We start from the raw sequence: 22,255 nt of genomic DNA, 5'->3' as shown, positions 1-22,255 counted from the left end.
GGAGGCAAAGGAATTAGTAATATGGGATAGCGTTTTTACAGGGGGCAGGGTGGAAAGAGGTATAATCTAGGTAGCTGTGGGAGTCGGTCGGTTTATAGTGAATGTCCGTGTTGAGTCGGTCACCTGAGATAGTTGGTCTTCCGCAGCTATACTGGTACCACCCCCCACCTTTTCCTCCGCTACACCGATGACTGTATGGGCGCTACCTTGTGCTCCCAAGAGGAGGTTGAACAGTTCAACCACTTTACCAACACCTTCCACCCCGACCTCAAATTTACCTGGACTGTCTCAGACTCCTCCCTCCCCTTCCTAGACCTCTCCATTTCTATCTCGGGGGACCGACTCAACATGAACATTCACTATAAACCGACTGACTCCCACAGCTACCTAGATTATACCTCTTTCCACCCTGCCCCCTGTAAAAACGCTATCCCATATTACTAATTCCTTTGCCTCCATCGTATCTGCTCCCAGGAGGACCAATTCCAATACCGAACATCCCAGATGGCCTCCTTCTTCAAAGACCGCAATTTCCCCTCCGAAGTGGTTGACGATGCTCTCCACTGCATCTCCTCCACTTCACGCTGCTCCGCCCTTGAACCCTGCCCCTCCAATCGCCATTGGTCCTCACCTGCCACCCCACCAACCTCCAGATACATCGTATCATCCTTCGTCATTTCCGCCACCTCCAAACAGACCCCACCACCAAGGATATATTTCCCTCCCCTCCCCTATCAGCGGTCCGGAAAGACCACTCCCTCCGCAACTCCCTCGTCAGGTCCACACCCCTCCACCAACACAACCTCCACTCCCGGCACCTTCCCCTGCAACTGCAAGAAATGCAAAACTTGCACCCACACTTCCCCCTCACTTCACTCCAAGGCCCCAAGGGATTCTTCCATATCCGTCACAAATTTACCTGCACCTCCACACACATCATTTACTGCATCCGCTGCATCCGATGTTGTCTCCTCTACATTGGGGAGACAGGCCGCCTACTTGCGGAACGTTTCAGAGAGCACCTCTGGGACACCCGCACCAACCAACCCAACCGCCCTGTGGCTGAACACTTTAACTCCCCCTCCCACTCCGCCAAGGACATGAAGGTCCTTGGCCTCCTCCATCGCCAGACCACGGCAACACAACGCCTGGAGGAAGAGCGCCTCATCTTCTGCCTGGGAACCCTCCAACCACAAGGGATGAATGCAGATTTCTCCAGCTTTCTCATTTCCCCTCCCCCGACCTTATCTCAGTCCCAACCCTCGGACTCAGCACTGCCTTCTTGACCTGCAATCTTCTTCCTGACCTCTCCGCACCCACACCCACTCTCCAGCCTATCACCCTCACCTTAACCTCCTTCCACCTATCGCATTCCCAACGCCTGTCCCTCCAAGTCCCTCCTCCCAACCTTTTACCTTAGCCTGCTTGGCACACCCTCCTCATTCCTGAAGAAGGGCTTATGCCCGTAACGTCGATTCTCCTGCTCCTTGGATGCAGCCTGACCTGCTGCGCTTTTCCAGCAACACATTTTTCAGCTCTGATCTCCAGCATCTGCAGTCCTCACTTTCTCCTAGATGGAAAGGAAGCCCAACTACCCATGCCCAATAAATATTCACACAGCTAAAGCTACAGGGCTGCCCTTGTAAGGTCAACTCCCCTGAGCTGCAGTAAATAGTGACTTGTGCAGGATGGAGCCCCTTAAGGACATTAATTGAATTCATTTAATTAAAAGTCCAATGACTTTCCTAAATGCATGGAAAATGTTTTTCCTCTTAATTCAACTATTGTTGTGGCTCCTCTGAGTAATACTCCTAATTAATATCAAAATAGGGAAGTTTGTTGTATAAATTCCCACAGCATCCTTACTGTGAGAATCCTATTGGGTTAAGTTGCTTTCAAACCCAGAGCTGGTTGAACAGTAGGTTAATTAACTGCAACACAAATTCCTTTTTCATTGCAGTTAAAGACTTACTGTGATAAAAATGAAAAGCAAGTCATTGCCTTTAATGCATAAGCTTCAACATTGTAGTAATCCCATCAGTATAAATTCTACTAATTAAGTAGTTCACTCCTTTGCATACATTGGACCAATACAGGATACGCATAATGTTTTTTTTATATGGGTGTTCGTTCTGATACAGCAGTCATTTATTTTCAACATTCTTAGAACTTTCAGGAATATTTTGGCATAGGTGCACAATACACTGCAAATGCATTTGCTGTAACTTTATTGCACCAATCCTTCTTTCATCATCATCTAATTCCAAATATAAATTGTGACTGGCACACTTTATAACTTATCACAAATAATTCCAAACTGGCAGGTATGGAAGTACCAGAGTTGGGCTTAAAGTCTTATAGGTAGAGGTAATGAAATAGTAAAAAGGAATACCTGCTGACATCACTTGCCACTTACAGAGTGTGATATGTATAGTCTTGCCTTACCCTATGTAGCCCATTTCTTCCATAACCAGGGAGGGAAGATGTTTTGGATGCAGAAGCATGCAGAGCTGTGGAGAGCAAGGTAAAGGTGCATTAGATCCTCAGAAGTCAATGTAATGTATCAAAAAAATACAACTGTAAAGGCTTCTAGCATCAAACCCAAGTATTAAATGATTGCATTATTTCAAACCACGAAGAGTCCACACAACTTGAAGCACTTGATGGGTTGCTTTATTAAATCGCAAGTTTTTCTTTAGTATATTTAGGTATAATTATAATGTCTCTAGACCAATGGACAAATAGACATGGACATATTTGAAAATTAAATAATGCCATCAGCAATAGTAGTATGCCATACTTTAAATGTACATTGATTGCAAGTATGAATTGTCTTTCAGAATTTAGTACTTATTGGTTGGGATAAGGATAGAAGACAACATAGGTAGCTCTCCCTGAATGAGTTGCAGACACAGATGGTCTTCCAAATCTACAAATTCCTTTCTTCTTTGCCCTTTTTGTCAGCCTTTTCCCTTCTCAAGTTCCCACCCAACTCTTTGATTTGCCGCTCACCTCACCACTTTACCTCCTGAGTTCCAGCATACAGCTTAGTTGTTTCAAATATAGTTGTGGTGCACTGTCCACCGCCCCATCCTCTACTCCCTGAGATGGAATGACTTCCTTGATTGATCACTGTCCAGACCTCTGACTGATATCTGTGCAGCTCCCTGACTGACCTAATGGTAATCTAACTCAACTGGTTGCTCTGGACCTGTAGCCTTGACCATTTCCCACTCCGCAGACTGTAAGGATACACAGTCACTGACCTTGATCACCCCAAATGGCTGACTGACCATGCCTGAACTCTTGGACTGAAAACAGTCAGTCCTTGACTGGCTGTAATAGAATCTCTTGATTGATGACAATTCCCTTGGACTCCTCTGAGGACTATTCCTCTTAAACTTGAAAAGGTGGCCATTTGGATGAAGTACATATAGTATGTTTGCTGTGTAAGCTGCTGGTGTATGGTGTGGATGTGACAATGATGTCACACAGTGACATGTCCACCCTTTAACTGATCATTGCTGACAATCATAATAAGTTGCCCGGCTTTGTGTATGTGCTAAAAGGCAAGACAAGTCAGAGATGCTGCGAGCATCCAAGTGGCTGTAACGTGAGCGAGTGCCAAGAGAGTAAACTAAGAGCCTTGTGATGCATCCAGCTCCAAGGCATGGCTGTCCCAGTGCACAAAATGCCTGGTAGCAGCATTATAATGAAAGTTGTGAGCTACAGATATAAATTGTATTCTAGATGAGTCAGAGACGATGTGGTGCAGCTGGCGTACATCCAATGTCAACTTCCTTGGATGAAGAATGCAGATGGTAGCTACCCATGGCATGTGCCCTGACTTGGTATATTGGGTGTAAGAGTAGAAAATTGTATATAAATGATATACAATTAGATAATAATGAGACATTCATACATGCAAGTCAGCCTCTTGTCACTCATTAGAGAGATTCTCATCTTCCTGTTAAAACCGTGGATGGAAAATCAAACTTCTTTCTCTCAGGGACGTCAAGATTTTAATTTTTCAGTTGGTGCTGCATTTACATACTGATTTGCCATTGCCCATGTTGTTCAGGGGCTGGGATGGTTCTGCCCTGGGGTCAGAATGAGATGTTAAACTTAGGCAATGAAGGATTTTGCATAATTTTCCTCCCCAAGAGCGGCTGAGAATGGAAAATAATTGAGCATTCAGCCCCAGAGAGATACTCGCACCCTTCTCACCACTACATACTTTCACTCGCAGTCAAAGCCCTCAAATAGTTAATTATTTCACATTTAGGAGCCTCAACCTGTCAATCTTTCACTTCCCCAATGATTTATCTTTCGAAGTGAAATGAAAATTAGCTCGTTGCCTAAATGGGCAACCTGCCTGCCATGTTGGGAGGTGATTTACTTTTACCATAGTCTGGGGAAAATATTTGCACAGAAGCCAATAAAAGTTACCTTCCCTCATCTTGCCTTCAACACCACCCCTTTCCTCCATTGACCCTTACAACCATGAGGGAAAAAGAAAAAGACTTCCCTTTGTTAGATGTTGGATCCTCCTGAAGAGTAGGCCTCAACCTGCAAACTTGAGGATCCAGAAGCTGCTAACCTCTGATTGGCTGGCACTTTCTGATGAGCCAAGACCCTAATATTATGGCTTGCCAATCTCAGCTCAAACCAAATGGTATACAATTTGCCAAACTTGCTTGGCAGTGGGTGTAGCGAGTCAGTCAACACTTAAAATGCCCACACACCCACAGTTAGTCTGAGACAAGCAAACTCTTGGTTTCTGTTTCCTACTACCACTGTTTTTTTACCCCTAAGCTGCTGCTGCAGTTTATTTTCCATTAGAGTATATTTGTATAAAACTTAAGAGCAAAATTAATGTTAAGATGTTATCATATTGTTGATTTAGAAATAAAAATATGCTCCTTGAGCAAAGAGTGAAAAAGTGAGCAGCACACATTTCTTGAGTGTGAGAGTAATATTGACTGTCACTATATTCCGGAATTACAAGCTTCAAATGGTAAACCAAAGTGTTGAAATATTGCATTATTTGAAACTGTGAGCAAAAGAACATATAATTTGAAGCACTTTGATTGGTTGTTTTGTTAATCCATGGCTTTCCATTGTATTTCGAGGTTGGTGATGCCGTTATGCTGGAAAAAATATTTTACCAGATCTTAGGGAGTTACAGAGGGACCACTCATTGCTATAATACTTAGAAGATTTTTAATTAGTAACAGTTTTCAAAGTGGTAACATGGAATAATAATATTTGGAAAAAAATAATAGTGATGTTACGATTGATACTACGCTAGATACTCTCGGCTTCATCTGCAAAGCCTTAGGGCAGCTTTAGTTTATAGTGTGAACATTAAGACACTAAAAGAACAAGCTGGTAGCTCTTGCAAAGTGCAAGTTTGTGTAGCTGCCTTCTTTCCTATTTTTCAGAACTTCCTCCCACTCACCTACTCATCTCCTATTGAAAAGGGTGCGAGGGTAACCTGCTTCAAAAACTCCTGTCAGAGCTAATGATGCAGAGCACGGCATGGAGTGATTCACCCTCTCTTTCAACATCTGTCTCCACCAAAGTTGATGCATCCTTTTTGCACCTCCAGTGACTAAAACGTGACAACCACATCCACTGCCTCACCCTTTGCCCCCCTTCAGCCACTAGAATTCCCAATCCCTCTCCAACCGGAAAGCCTGATTTAAGTCAGGGCGGCATCTTTCTTCTTCTCTGCATGTGTGAGACCTCAACAGTGACCACTACTTGTCTCTGTCACTGCTGGGACTGCAAGAGCTGCCAGCCAACCTGATCCACCATCAGATCTTCAGGGTGTTCATTTCTGCCCCTGAGGGATGGTAGTCCCACTCTAAACTCATTAAGGGTACCCTCAGTGCAGGCTGCTGACTCACTTTTTGACTGGGTTGAAGTGAGGACAATGTCCCCAGTAGAATTCATCCCTTGCTGTCTCCTCTTGGATAAAGTTAGAAATTACACAACACCAGGTTATGGTCCAACAGATTTAATTGGATGCTCCAGCTTTCGGAGCACTGCTCCTTCAGATGGAACGGCACTCCGAAGGCTGGTGCTTCCAATTAAACCTGTCGCACTATTAACCTAGTGCTGTATGATTTTTAACTTTGTACACCCCAGTCCAACACGAGCATCTCCAAATCATGATTACTATCGACTCTTCTTGGATAGACTGAGATGGATCATCATCTGTATGAAAATAGCATAAAGTCCATCCACACAGGAGTTTGACATCTTAAATTAAACTAATATTATTTAGTTGTGGCTTATCAAAATGACGACATTTTCAATCCTGTTATTGCTTACTGCAATCTCTTTAATAAAATCAACTCTTAATAACATCAGTGTGGCTAATCAGAATGTCTCAACAATTCACTTATTTCTGAAGCACTGAATATTTAATTTAAAATATTCCAGCAATATTCATTATCAGCAAACATTTTATAGAGACCAAATCGCATGGAACTACTTAAATCATGGACATTATTAAACACTGATTTAAAGTGATTGCAGTAGGCAAACATAGGATTTTTCAATATTAACCATGTCTATTTCTAATCAGTGAACCAAGCTGAATAATGTTAGTGCCATCTTAGAAAACATGATGCTTTGAGGCAACTTTACAATATGATGAAGCTCAATTGTAAGTAACATTAAAATAAATTAGTAAGTCCTCCTGTGCAATGGCCCATACCAAAAGATTAAGAATTGATTAAGAAGCCATTCATCTCACACATTTAAAGAAAGATTTATATTCTTACATGCATTCCCTGCTGAATCATAACGATGTCTGAACTGGACGTCAGCAGAGAGAGCTTGAGATGCTAATCGGGCTTGCTTCTCCTTTTCCAACTCTTCCTTCAGGATCAGCTTCCCAAGGCCTGACTGGATCTGGACAATTACAAAAACAAATTCCAAAAATGAACGAACCAGAATCTCTGAACAGCATGTAGCTTCAATAAGTAGGAGTTATTGTGCTGAATGTAGCTAAACATTGCTTGGCTTTTCCCTGTGGACTATATTCCTTTTTGAACGTGGTTTACTTTGAACTGCTTCAAAGGTAAAAGTACAAACAGAAGCAGTGGTATGTTTTGGGCAGGAATACAAGACAAACAATTCTATTTTGATTAAGAATTCAGTTCCTTTACATTAACCCAAGCAATACTGAAGGAAAATATTAGCAACTGTTGATGGCAACCTGAGTAAAGTGATCTGCCTTGTTAGATTCTCAGTTATATAGGGGGGAGTCCTTAAATTCCTTAAATTGAAAGGAAGAAACTCAAAGCTTTGCATTTATTTATGACCTAGTGTCTGTCACATCCTCAGGACATCTTAAAACACTTTACAGACAAATAATTACATTGGAAATGTAACAATTGTCATAATGTAGGAACCATGACAACCAATTTGCTCAGAATGTTCACAAACAGCAATGCAACAAATAACCAAATCATCAATGTTAGGTATTGGCTGAAGATAAATGAAAACCAAGGCACCCGGGGAACTTGCCAGCTCATCTTTGAACAATGCCAAAGGATCTTTAATCTCCCCCTAAGAGGACTGACAGTGCTTTAAGAAATGCTGGGGTTTACTAGTACAGTTGCATGAAAGGTGTCAGAAAGGCGGTGCAAAACTATTGAACCAAACCAGAGGAAGGGGGCAATGGTACTGACAGCAGATTGTTTAATGAAAAATAGTTAAGCTAAAAAAGTGCACAAATACACACAAACTGGAAAATATCTTTCAACGGGATTAATGGGCAATATCTGACCAATTGAGAGTTGGCTGAATGTCTCAGCCTGCTTTTTATATCAGCTTAACACCAAGGGCTAGACACATAGAACAAACACTCAAGAACACATACTAATTATTAACACATAACCATACACAAAGATCAGAATGGTTCTTATGGACTATCATTGGTTGTTTCTTTAACCTCATCGATTTATAAATGGTAAAATCTGAGCCTAAAAATGCCAATCCTTCAATAGTACATTCTAACTACTCCTAGATGCCACAGGTCAGTCATACTTTGCTGAGTTGCTCCTCCTGGAGTTGTCGACGTCTGAGCTTTTCCTCATCCTCCTCTTCTCGTTCACTCCCCCGCCTTCTATCTGTTCCTGGTAATGACAAAATACAACTTCTGAAAATTGTGACAATGTATATTGGCAGAGGTATACATGGTTTGTGTCGCTTTAAAACCAAAGAGGGTGGATGCCTGCAATCAGCTTGATGGCCCAGCTCCAACTGAGAGGGCTTTGTGAATTGGATTTTAGACAGGAATGAGTTCATGGGATTTTAATAACTTTCTCTCCTCAAAAGATTTATGGGCAGTGATTTTTGGTTGTTGCATTAATCAGGTGATTTGCTGGGCATTGTGGTCATATCATCCAATCATGACTATATCCATGAAAGGCCCAATCCAACTTGGCAGTTGGATCTCAAATGTGTGAAATGGGCTCTCAGTGGCAGTAAGTGAGTTAGGTTAGGCATAAAGAAGGCAAACACACAGAGTCTGCCAACACACCAAAGTACTTTTGAAGAACCAGAGGAGCAGGAAACTTCCTCTAGGTGTTGTAATAGTAACAAGAAAATAAAATAATTCAGCCCATGTTAGCAACTTTAAGGATCCTTTAAAGATCCCTGGTTAGGCAAGTCTGTGCCAAGGACAAATGAACAGGTTATGTACACCAGTTTATTCTTGAAGGCTGATACAAAGTCCTATACTGGGAGTAGAACCACATTTGAAATAACCACCATATTCTCCCAACTGATCTAGGCGAAAGTGCTAGCTACCAATCAATTACATTATGCTTGCCTTGGCCAACCAATGGGTTATAATATGTTTGCCAACTGCCCATTTTCCAGCATAAGTGGGGCAGTAAGCAGATGAAAATCACACGTGCAGTGCTCATAATTTACGAGAGAATCCCCTTTATGATCAAAAATGTACTAAATCTAAACATACCTGAATCATCTTGGGTTCTCCTTACTTCTTCAGGCCTTCAAAGTTGGGTGCAAAGGTCAACAGGAATCTTACCCTCACCAAAAAAATACTTGAGTGCATTATTTAGTGGCATGTGCAGTTAGAGTAATGGCCAAGGGATTTGTGAGAATTTGTAATGAACTCAACATGACATCTTTCACTGTTTTGAATTACTGCTGCTGTACGGGGCTGTAAGGATGAATAAAATACAAACTTCTGAGGTGTGTAAAGTAACAGTTCGTCAGTCAAGATAGTGAAAAGGTGAAAAAAAAGTTTAGTTTTCAAGTTTAGACCTGGAAACAGTTCAAAAGGCTGCGTGGTAGAAAACTATCCTTTTCCTATCATTGTTTTTCAGCACAAACCTGAATCTAAAACAGAATTATTTTATCCTGTACTAGAGGCTCAGCAAAGAGTTTGAGCCAAGATGAAACATGGCTTGTGTTTTATTTAAACTTCTTTCTTTCCAAAATCATTAATCAGCTGGAGAGACATTGCTATTATATATTATGAAGGAAATCAGTGCTCTGAATGAAGTTTGGAAGACCTGTTCATGCCTTCTCCACCCCAATCCCAAAAAAGAAAATAAAGTGCATTTATGCATGAAATACTATATTAGCTCACTTTACTGGTACCAGATGCACTCACAGTGATGCTGCTGTATGGAAACAGTGAACCAGATTGCTGAAGACACGTGGGCAAATGATCCTTTGTGAACAGTATACTTTCTGGCAGACCAATTTCAGAGATATAAACTAAAATTCCAGAATCTGTGAATCCATCCACAGTGCACAGCATCAGTAACTGAAACCTTCTACATTGGTAATCAGAAAACTGGAATACTTCTGCAAGATCTATTTGCGACAGCATGCCTGATGTGACTTCCAACAAATTTTACCGAGGAAGAAGACATACCTAAAGACACGAGAGGAAGAAAAGCTGGTCCTAAAACATATAACTAAAGGGGCATTATTTGCACAAAGAAATATTTTCAAAACATCTTGTTTTCTCGTAATTGCAGTGTTAGGTCGGAATAACATAATGTCATAATCAACATGACATTAGATATAAATGAAACATTCAAATGTAAATTAGGTTATTCATATATAAATGGAAAACAGATCTGTTGCAAGTTATTTTTTGAAGAGAACACTGCTTTTTTAAAGGTGTTTAAAGGAAGGATTGACAGCAAGATTACACACTGCAATGCTTCCAGATCTCAGTAACATACTTTCCATTCTCTGTATCAGTGCTTCAGGAACAGCTGTTGTGCCAAAATAAAGAGTCAAAAGCTCCATAGGTAGCTCCTTCCAAATTCACCTCCACTATCATCCAGAAGGTCAAGGGCAGCAGATACATGGAAATAATACCATTGAAAGTTTCTCTCCAAGCCATTCACCAGCTTAACTTGGAAGTATATCACTGTTCCCTCAGTATCACTGAGTCAATATCTTGGAGCTCCCCTCCTAATAGCACTGTTGGTGTACCAACACCACATGGATTTTGTGGTTCAAGGCGGCAGTTCAACACCACCATCAGAAGGGCAAGTAGGGATGTGCAATACATGTTTGCCCAGCCAGAAAAACCCATATTCTCTGAATGAACCAAAAGTAAAATGCTATCCTCAAAGTGCCCTTACACCTTTTGGATTTACATTCAACAAAGTATCTCTCCCAGTTACTCTGCAAAAATGGATTTCAGAGTATGGTTATTTAGTCTCATAACTACCATTGTAATGTGAACAACTTAATTTCAGTGATACATGGCCAATATAAGCATATAGATTTTTAAAAATAAAATCACTGCCTGCAAACCTCTGGCATATCATTCCAGCAAAATTACAGCAGATGAAATATTGATTGTCATTCAAGGGAAATATGTTGGTGTTGGAAAGCTGCTTGAGATGACCTCACTGACTTGATGAGAGAACTGATAGTGTTTTGCCAAAGGAGTAACAAACAATGACATGCTGCCATTCTCTGATTCACCTAGCAGTTACATTTTTTCATGAAGAACACTTCTGGCTATATCTTGGGATGGACATCAATTTCAGCGATTCAGTCACAATATAAGCCACTAAAATAAGAATTTTCTCCACTGTGGAATTTATCTTCTATCTGCAAAGCATGACTTGATGACACCTCACAATGTATCAATGAAAATGCCAGTCACAACAAAAAATAAACTGCTTGTCAGTCATGTGAATTCAGATTTAGATTTTTTAGAGATTCAAAATGCACCTTTCTAAAGAATTATTAGCATCAATAAAAACATTAGAAATTTTAAACATTTAATATTTTAGTTTTGGCAAGTTGTCCTGACAAACTTATTATGATAATATTAAGTTGTATTATGACCTGAGAACACAAATTTTTAAAAAATAATTAATGAACCCATTTGTCAGGCTTTTATCATACCTATGGTACCTGAACCTGGCCAGTAGTCAGCCTCCACCTCAGATGTTTGATCAGGATCTGGAGCCTGGGCAGCTGGGAACTTGGATGACTTGATGATCTCCACGCCTGTCTTGAGTTGTGCTGCCATTGCAGCTGCATCTAGAGTGGCAACCAGTGGGAACTCAGCACATGTTACTCTGTCTGAAATAGACTGGGGTTTCCTATTAGCCTGCTGTAGGCTTTCAGTACCCTCCGCTAATCAGTACAGTATTAGTGAAATCTCCTTATCACAAATAAAAATCATATTCATCTGACATAAAATAAACATATTCAGTTTAGCAACTAGATAATCATGTTGAATATTTTATAATGGGTTAGTCGTAACAGAAAGCATAACAAGTAATTAAGGAAAGAACTGGAGCTCATTTATATGAGTCCTAATATTATAGGACTCAGCTTTCAGTGCATATATGACTTATGTTAGATTTAAAATAAATTTCTAACACACTTGTCTCTCAACCTCAATATTCATTATAGCTAACATAATTTAAATACTTTAAAAAGTAATTCAAATTAATTATTAATTTATGTCATAGGGTGTAGAAATTACAGAAAATTTTACATAAAATTTACTTAGAGCTCAATAATGATTACTTCAAGAGTGATAATAACTTTTATTTCTGGAATATTTACTAAGCATGAGGTAAAGTTGAGGGAGTACAGATTAGAAAATCAATATGACAGTGTTGCAATCCAATCTACAATTCAGTTCCTTTAAATACTGTACTTCATTGAGGGCTCAGGATCAATGAACTTGTCTGTTAACTTAATTGTACTCATTTAATTTAACAAAACAAAACCTCTGAAAATATTTCTTATATCTCATAATAACCTTTCAGCAGGCTGTCCCATTCATTTATTTTGACTAACATCATCTTAGTGTTGTCAGGTCCATCAACTCTGTTTTCTGAACTTTATATATGCCCAGTCCTGATAGTATTCTTCTCTATGCTCTCTAGATTCATAACTCTGCATTTGTTCTGTCTTCTCCCTGTTCATCTCCTTGTTCTTAAGATGTATGTATACTCACTAATCCCCAGTAGGATGGTAGTGCACTTACAACAATACTCCCAGAACATTCCTTGCAGACACTAACAGTCAATTTTCAAATGGCTTTGAGAATTCTAGCTTAATAAATAAGCACCAGTATTGTTTATGATATAGATGTCCTACTGGTGATCACATCAACTGACATATGCCTCTGCAATCTGTCCTTGAATAACCTTGAGAACCATCTGTCCTTGTCTTGGACTTCTTGAAAACCTCTGATGAGATTTGGCACAGAACTAATCCAAACAGATTACTGCTTTGTGCCTTCATGGGTATATTTATAACTACTTAATGTTGCTAGTTGCATAGTGTTGGCAGAGAATCTAATCTGTGAAGTGAAGATAAGGTTGTAATTTCGACTTTCTGATCATGTTCTCCTTGAGTCAGTTCATTGTTGAATTTGGATGTTTACCCTTTGGTTTTCTCTTAAATTGCTCTATCAACGTTGCTCTTGGTGGCCTATTTCTTTATTTTTAGCAGTGATGCTCTTTCCTATATTGCCACTTTGTTGAATTCATGGCTAATTGGAATCTCCAATTCTAACTCAGTTTTTCCCAGGACCTCAAAATTAGAAACCTGTAACTTTCTCACATTTCTTTCCAGATACAACTTTCTGACTTCATATTTCCCTTTATCATTGCTTGCTGACTTAACTCATCACTTTATTCATTTCTTAACCTGTACTATAGATCTTACTTTCCAAACGTTTTTAAGAGAAAGATCATCTCAGTCAATTTCAGAACTAACCAAAGATTAATGAGGAGCTCTTCTGATCATGAGTATTGGTCAAGAGTTTCTTTGTTCACTCTAGGTGGATGTGCAACACTGCTATATGATAGGCTTAGGGAGCTCACCTGGCCTTGTTCAGAGCAACTATTTTTCTTTAATTTAGTTCATGTTAATATTAAAAAATGTTTTTGCTGCCTACTTAGAAACAGTTTGAATTTTGATCTGAAGGTTTGATAAACAGATGTTTATGTATAATTGCGAGTTTGGTTATTGCATTAACACTTAGTGAGGTAAACACAAGGAGCAGATTTCCAATGCAAATCTCACTGCTGACTAGTGCCCCCTGGTGGTTCAGAAGAAACATTAGGAACATGTAATTTCTCCAGCTTTTAGCTCTATGTTGCAGGCCTATTTCTGAGAATGCTGGCTACTAAATGAATACTATTTGTGATTTTATATATTTAAATATAACAATCAGATTTTGTGCATTTGGTGTTGCACAAAGCTCAAGCTCACAATAAACTGGTCAGAGTAAAAGGAATACAGGCTTAGTATTTGTGGGGTGTGCTGGAGGAGGGAAGCATATAATTCTGTGGAAGCATTCTCAATTGACCATGGTAATTTCAGAAGATCCTCAGAAAATGACAGTAATTGTGCTCTTTTATCATATTACTACATCATTTGAAGTTTATGATATTTCCAGATTACTCTATTAAGATCAAATTTGCTACTTTTATGTTCTGTTGCCAAATTTATTTCATTACAGTACAAATCAATCATGATTATGATACAGATGCCCTTTCAAGGGAACACAGTCGCTGGAAAAACAGGGTGGTTCAAGGTGTAAAAAAGACTTCCTGAAAAGTCAACACCACATCCAACAGTAGTGTGATTAATGGTTAGGTCATTGACATATCCTATGTTGCCCAACAGAATACAAGTACTAAATGGTAGTGTATTTTGGGGAGAAAGGATTTTTATTATAAAATAAGTTTTCCCATGCTTTCAAAAATTCATTAATCCTTCGTTTCTAATTGGAAGCCACAGTCAAAGGTGGAATCTTTGTTTTGAAATTAGACAGAGGACCATTTCCAAGTTCCCAATGCTGACTGTTTATCAGGTCTGCCTGTTGATCTTACCAGAGGCCACTCTGATGAGCCCCATCCAGTAGTTATGAATGCTGGAGTCTGTGGGTGGCCAGAAGTCCTACCCAGAGAAGTGGACTATATCGACTATATTTATGTGGGTGGATCGTGAAAGTCCCTCAAGATGGATGATTGCTCTTAAGACTTTGAAACAACTTTATTAAACTGCGTCCTCAGACCAGTATCTGTACCAATGGTCCTTATCCTTTTTCTTTTTTAAAGATGAAATGCAAATTTTAAAATTGAATTGAAACTTAATTTGAATTTAAAATTGAAAAAGTGTGGTGAGTCTTCTGTTCAATTCTTCAAATTATGGGAATTGTTTAAAAATAAACGTTAGCAATGGAGACTTTATATTATTTATATTTCCAAATAATAAAGATTTGTCACCATTTACACCTAGCAGAAAAGAATAGTTAAAATTGGTTAGTTTATATTTAAAAAGACCTCCAGGTTAAGGAAATTCACAAGCAGCATGACTTCAAACAGTACTTACACATTAATATGAGTAGAAAATTAAGGCAGGCACATATTAATGGAAGAGTGAAGCAGAATAATGTCATGAACAAAATAATGGAAAGCCTTATAAGAAAGTAACAAATGTATCTTACAGCAAGCTTTAAGCATGAAATAAATGGGTGGAAATAAGCACAGCGATCAATTCGAACCAAATATGAAAAACAGCTCTCATATGGTCATTTTGCTCAATGTTGAACTGAATATGAAATGGTGCAGTCAGTTAATATACTAAATTTGCATCTAGAGACTAAGACATGTATCTCACCAATATTGTAGGATGAGAATCACTTCCTCTACAGACTACAAGTTCTTGGTGAAAATGTTTTGGCAACCTCAACCTGGTTTCTTGTCAGTCTCCATGTATATCACAAACTATCCATAAACAATGCATATTTGGGCATAAATCTGGATGAAACTTTTCCACTCATTAATGAGACAATAAAGTAGCAAGTCAATGGAAAAAAAGAAATCACTCGAGGATAGTCGAGTGCCATACTCGATACAAAATGGAAATTCTTTCCATTCTCTACCACTGGTAAAAAGCAAAAAAAGAAAAATTTACTAAACCTCACCAAAAATATTTTACATTGAGTGCTCCATCCAGTCCATCATCATGTTATCTATAGTGGCCTAACTTCAGTAGGGACTGAGTTTAACAAGGTTGCTGACTTCTCCACAATTGCCAACACCACTGAGAGGATAGCAGGTTTGACTTCTGGGATATAATCTGATAACCATCTGACTATAAAGCAAATCACTTCCATTATCATTTTATTGAGCAGCTAACAAGGCAAAAGATTCTTAGCATTCACTAAGCTAATATCTCATCAAAAATACATCCAATTAGATATTTTAGCTTTCAGCAATCATAAAAAAGGTAGAAAAAGTACCATATTGCTTGTAGATCGGAGGCTTTCTATAGATATTAATCCCTTGGTCTGTGGAAAGAAAGTTACATAGTTTATTAATTAGGATATGATACCATTGAAAAATTAATCATTTCTGGTAATACCAAGCAAAGCTAATAGGTACAATGATCTAATACAGGTTTCAATATAAATGATTACAAATGTCAATGTGAAATGTTAGAGTGCAGAATAGGAATGCCAGTTATCTACTTCAGCAATCACACAGCAGGACAGAACTTGCGTAGGCATCAACACTGCAAACTACAAATGCTTTGATAGACGAATAATCAAAACAATGGCAACAATTTATGATTGAGATTTTCACAGTTTACATCAAACTTTGTATGGTGCAAAGAGTTTCTGCTTCTAAAGTTTTTCATTTAAGTACATTGCTCAACTCACTTCATAACTTCAATACCATTTATTGAGCACTGCCATTTCCCTGGAAGAGGCCAGATCAGTTTAATTAAGAATGATAAACTATGCACTGCACTACAATTTCATGCCAGAGATTTATATGAATTTCTTTATGTTTAGGATTATCAACAATGTTAAATTATGAAGAATATCAACATTGGAAACAGGATAGTAAGCTTGGTCAATTACCAAGACAGGTTCATTATAGCATTAGATATGGTTAATACATTGATTGGCAGACTCAAATTGTCATTGTGCACTACAAGGCACTCACGGTAGCCTCTGCACAGCATCAGGCAGTGTCATTAAAAAGCTGGGTGAAAGTGAGGACCGCAGATGCTGAAATTAGAGTCGAGTGGTGCTGGAAAAGCACAGCAAGTCAGGCAGCATCCAAGAAGCAGGAGAATCAACGTTTTGTGTAAAAGCCCATCATCAGGCTGGTCAGGGCTGGTGCAACGCTAGGCAGCCACAGTTTTGTAAAGTGGAGGCTCAGTATGTAACTGGGAACTATCAGTACAGCACAGAGGAGGTTTTCGACACCACTGGACAGTCCAGTACAACATAGCAAATTGTATAATTGGAGTGATATTACCAGGTCAATACATTAGCAGGCAGATTCAGCATGTCACTGGGGAGAGGCGAATGTGTTACCAGCAGCTACTGTGTCTTGGTGGAGTGAACTGCAAAGTTAGTTTTGATGAGGTTTAATTTTAACACTATTACATCAATCAACATCTTCATTATGAATAAATGTGCAACTGACATTGCTTAGGAGTTTTAGAAGCTTGAGCAGATCACAGTCAACAAACTTAAAATCAAATGTCACAAATCTCACTTTTAAAGTTTTAACAGGGAGGAACTGAGATCGACAAGTCAGCTGGTTTGGGATTGTCAGTCTATGCTACATTTATTAAGAGCTGTCTCTCAAAATTAATCATGAGGGATGTACTTCAATAATAAACTGTTTGAAGCAGAACACTGAATTGCAGAACGTTAAAGCCTTATTATTGTGGATATGACTTGTAAACATAAAACACGCAAATAACACAAAGTGCTGGGTAAGATCTAAAAGACCAACACAAGGTTCTTTCACATGGCTAATCCTTCTGGTTCGTCAACTCCATGCAAGGATCTTTCAAGAGATTTGAAGTTGATTCGCAATTTGTAAGTTGTATCTTTTGTTGAGGAAATAATGATGTGTTGAGATAGGGAAGAAAATCCAAAGACTTCCATTTATGGACATTTTACTTCAATATTACCATCTCAAACAGCCTGTGTCTACATCTGTACCATCATTTAATTATTTTAGTTCAAATACTACCTCTGCTGCCTGCAGGTGAAAAATGTTTTGCTATCATATTGTTATATTCCACCAGAAGATAGCAGGATAATACATAAATTTCCTGATATGGTCACCAGACCAGGTCCTTGTGGACTTCACTAGAGCAGTTTCTGAGAGATGGAAATTCAACACTAAAATACCAACAAATTATCCAGACTCACTATGACACAGTGACTCTACTCCTGAAGTCTTTCACTTTTCTGGCTTTAGTCCTTGTTTGAGCTCACAGCTCCTTTCTTCAGCTTAGGAAGTTCTCAATATTCTTACAAAAGAGTAACTTTCTTTAGAATGACGAAATCTGATTTGGCTAATAAACATGGAACCTTTAAAGCCCCAAACACAACTCCCAATTTGTGCTTAGGTAGCTGATTGTATTGACATGTAGACAGTGGGAGCCTAGCCTGTGTTCAGGAGGCAACCTGAATTAGGGAGGTGGCAATTCAAGTAAGTTTTGCTTTCTGAATGCTACCCATGTTTTCCACTGGAACAAAGATTCCCAGTGTGACGTGAACATGTGGGATTTTATTTGCCTGTGATGCCTCAGGACCAAGCTCCAGCAACAATCATTGGTGAGAGCTATCATGAGATAATTGGAAAATTAGAAGAACTGAAAGGAAGATGTATCTAAGACACAATTTGTTTCAGCAAATAATAATCTGAGTAATAGGAAAATAATTAGTATGAATAGTTTGTTGTTAATGTTGTGATTTTCTTTCAGTAATGTGTAGATTATCAATTGGGTCTTATTTGACAAGTGGTCATGACAACATTCGTGACATATAATCAGAGTAAAAAGTGTGGTATTACACCAAAAGACTAACTTTGTTCATATTTTCAGTTTAACTCTTCAGATCAATTATATTTTGATGCACCATTGTAATTTCCCTTGCATTTCTAGTACTTGACTTGTAAAACAGTTTTTAATTAGCCTTCCTATTAATCATCATATAGCTTTCATCAGCTTCCTCTCCATGGGACTTGAAATGTTAACCCTGTTTTCACTGCACAGCTCTGCCAAGACCTGCTGAGTTTCTTCAGTAATGTCTATTTCTGTTTGTTTAAGATCTCCAGGTTTTTATGTTTGTCCCAAAAGTGATTGTTTCTATGCATGCCTTGCAGTCTATGTAATTAAACATTGATTATAAATAATAGTCTTTTGGTGCCATATTTTCCAAGTACACTTAAGGAACAGACCCAAAAGAGATCAGCACATATGTATAACAGTCAGACTATATTTAAATTCTGTCAATATGTCTTAATTCGTGTGACTTAGAATGAAGATCCATGTAATTGTTTGTTATTTTTTGCTTTTCCTATAAACCTAATGCACTGTCACTGCAGATACAAATTGCTTTCAAATGCCTATTTTAAACTGAGTTGACAGCTCCAGGATTACAGAGTGATTGAAGTATAAGCATTGAAAAACTTCTGCCTGTGTAGTCCCTTAATTGTCTCACAGACATTACTGCTTTTCATTTGCTTCATGCAGAACAGGTTCAGTAGCATACTGTCAGGTGAAATAAAAGGGGATGCAGGACAGAGATTAGGTTGTTGCTTTCTGTTATGTTCACAAATGGGCAGTTAGCCGAGGGATTACAGTTCATATACTAATGTTTGCTACCGAACCTTCATTGAAAACCATCAAAATCTTATCAAATTGATAGGTGTACAATACAAAACAAAGAACTGGATCTCTGTTCAAAAAAATACAATCTTTCAATTCCATTTTAGAAATCTTCAGACCAAATCATTTGAGCACAAATGCCAACAGACATCGACATGCTTTTTACATATGCCCACACTGTGAAAGCATCAGGTGACAGTATGATCCACGTGTTCAAAAGAGTGTTAGTGAGTGCCTAAACAGATTTGCTGTGTACATATGAGCACAGATTAAAATGTACATCCAAAGAATCTGAGAGGAGAAATGGAAACAGAACATAGAGGCACAGCTACGGCCTACACTGCAACATTGAAACTGACATGGTTTAACTCCTACCTGGAAGATGGAAATGTTTGGGGGCCTGAACATAAGATGGTGTTAGAGGCCTGCTCTCTGACCGACTAGGGAGAGGGGAGTTCCGACCACTGGATGGCTCAGTGCCTCCAATAAGAAAAGTAAAGAAAATGAGAATGGGACAGAATTCTTTTATCATTTTATACAACAAAAATGGATGTTTGCATTAATAGACTAACTAAAATTAATCCAAAACCTTACAGATAGGTAGTGCAAATTACATTGTAATGGTGTGATAGTTTATGGACCAAATTTCAGTCATACTTATCAGATGTCCATTTCAAAAAATAACTTATACCGAAACTGCAAGGTTTTATTTCTAATAAAATACATTAAAATCATACTACTTGTACAATAATGAGCAGAAGTAATTGAATACTGGACCATTTTATGTAATTTTATAAGACCTTAATGTCCAATCTGACTATTTAAATATGAAATATCAAGGACAAAATGTATTATCATGCCAGCAGGTTAAATAAACTACATTTTATGTGCAATAATTGGAAAGTTTCCATCACTTGACTAAGCAGGGGTAATAATTTCTAACTGGTGTATCTGTGTGAATGTTATTCTTTTATTAATTCATCCTTATATATGCAACAATTTTGAAAGGGAATTTCTTCATGATGATTCTCAATTGATCTGTAGAAAACTGAGTAAACCTGGAAGCTATTAGTCACTATACATGAAATATTGCAAAGTCCAATATGAAAATCTGTATTTGAATTTTATTGTAAACTAACAAGCAAAACAGGTTGATTATAAACAACATAATTTATCACCTTTATTCCAAGCAAATTGAATGATTGAATTTTCAATAGTTTGTATCTTAATAAATCCATCTTATTCAATATATAAATAATCCTGAAATGTCATTTCAAATATCTAAATTAAAGACAATTCTGAACCAAACAATTACCAAAGATGTACATTATTTACCATTAAAGGTTTCATTACAAAACAAATATTGCACAAACCCAAGCCCAAGCAGTAGATGCAACTCCAAACATACTAGTAGATGCATTGGCAATGTCTTCCTGGAACTAAATTGCTATATTTCTATTTACTACTGACACCCAGCAATTATCTGGGAATGCCATCAGCAGAGGATGGTGTGATGGCTCTATTCACTGCTATTTTAGAGACTGTGATGCCAAAATGTGAGATTGCTAACAAATACTTGCATTAATTTTGTGTTTTTAAAACATTCCAACATGCTGCTTCACAGAAGTGTTACCAAAGAAAGTCTGACACCAAGCCACCTGAAGTGGTACAAGGGCAGATGACAAAAAGCTTGGGCAAAGAAGTGAGCTTGAAAGAGCCTCAGAAAGGGAGAAGTGGAGACACAAAGAACTCTAGGGAGGAAATTCCAGAGGTTGGAGTCTAGGCAGCTGAAAGCGTAGTCACAAATGTTGAAATAACTCAGGAATGTGACCAGAACTGGAGCAGCATAGATATTGCAGAGGGATTTTTTTAAGAAATAGAATCACAACAGTGTGGAAACAGGCCATTCAGCCCAACGAGTCCACACCGTCCTAACCTTTTTCTGCAACCCAGCATTTCCCATGACTAATCCACCTAGCCTGTACATTTTCTGGTCTGTTGGAGGAAACAGGAGCACCCGGGCAGAATGTGCAAACTCCACGTAGACAGTCACCCGAGTCTGGAACTGAACCCAGGATCCTACCACTGTGAGGCAGCAGTGCTAACCACTGAACCACTGTGCCACCCTGTTCTGGGCTGGAGAATGTTACTTAGCTCGGGAGGCACATAACCATGGAGGGACTTAAATGCAAAGATGAGAATTTTATAATATGAGCATTTCTGGACCAGGATATCAATGAGGATGAGAGCTTCAACAGCAGATGAATTAAATGTGCAGATGAGTAGAATATTAAAACATTCACTATTTTCACAATCTGTGGCACAGAATAAAATTACATGGCTTATGTGATCAAAACAGAATGTGATGACACTCCATATTAAAGATATTATGCAAGTGTGGCAAAACCATTTCAATAGAAATGCTTAGTCAGCATGCTTGACTTAAAGGAATCTCTGAGGATTGAAAGAAAAGCTTTCAAACCATGACACTAGCAAATGTTACCTTTTTTTGCTTACAAGTGTTTGAAAATATAACCATGGGCAATGACATACCTATGTAAAATGAAGGAGCTGCAACAATGTTGAAACAGACAGAGAAACAGGATTGAAAAATAAGAACATTGAAAGCATGCTATAATATAGGTAGTGAAGATAACATTTTCTGCTTCTTAAATATATTCTGTTAAATGACATAGAGAATGAGGGCTCACTGCATGCATTGAGTGATTTACTTCCTCCAGCAAAGTCTTTCCAATCTATTCCACTGAAAAAAAACTAGTCTGTCCTGTAGAATGCATAATTGGCAATAGCATCCCTTTTTGGAATGCATAATGCACTAATATTGTACAATTATACAACAGGAAATTCTAAAAATGTTAAGGAGCTAAAAATTAATTCAATATAATTGTCATCATGAGTCAATTGTCTGGCATCCTTATCATTCCTTCCTCTCAGATAATTACAGCTAGTTTGTCTACTCATCTTATCAGAGAATCATATTGTTTACTACATAATCAAGCCAAGCAAAGATACTTTTACTGGGGCTTTA

At 38.4% G+C, this 22,255-nt stretch overlaps 1 protein-coding gene across 1 annotated transcript in view; it reads right to left on the bottom strand.

Annotated features, from left to right (window-relative positions):
- The window catches only part of ablim1b (actin binding LIM protein 1b), a 254,903-nt gene that overhangs the window by 20,857 nt on the left and 211,791 nt on the right, over positions 1-22,255 (bottom strand). The window contains exons 14-20 of the mRNA XM_072557362.1: positions 21,760-21,777; positions 19,582-19,686; positions 15,806-15,853; positions 11,434-11,571; positions 8,065-8,153; positions 6,795-6,924; positions 2,446-2,510 (exon numbers count right to left, since the gene is read on the bottom strand). Of these exons, the coding sequence (XP_072413463.1) occupies positions 2,446-2,510; positions 6,795-6,924; positions 8,065-8,153; positions 11,434-11,571; positions 15,806-15,853; positions 19,582-19,686; positions 21,760-21,777 (593 nt within the window). The remainder of the gene's footprint in view (positions 1-2,445; positions 2,511-6,794; positions 6,925-8,064; positions 8,154-11,433; positions 11,572-15,805; positions 15,854-19,581; positions 19,687-21,759; positions 21,778-22,255) is intronic.

The sequence above is a fragment of the Chiloscyllium punctatum genome, chromosome 38 (genome assembly GCF_047496795.1).
Source record: "Chiloscyllium punctatum isolate Juve2018m chromosome 38, sChiPun1.3, whole genome shotgun sequence".
NCBI lineage: Eukaryota > Metazoa > Chordata > Chondrichthyes > Orectolobiformes > Hemiscylliidae > Chiloscyllium > Chiloscyllium punctatum.
Note: the sequence above shows the minus strand (reverse complement) of the source record. Positions and strands in the feature narration are given on the sequence as shown.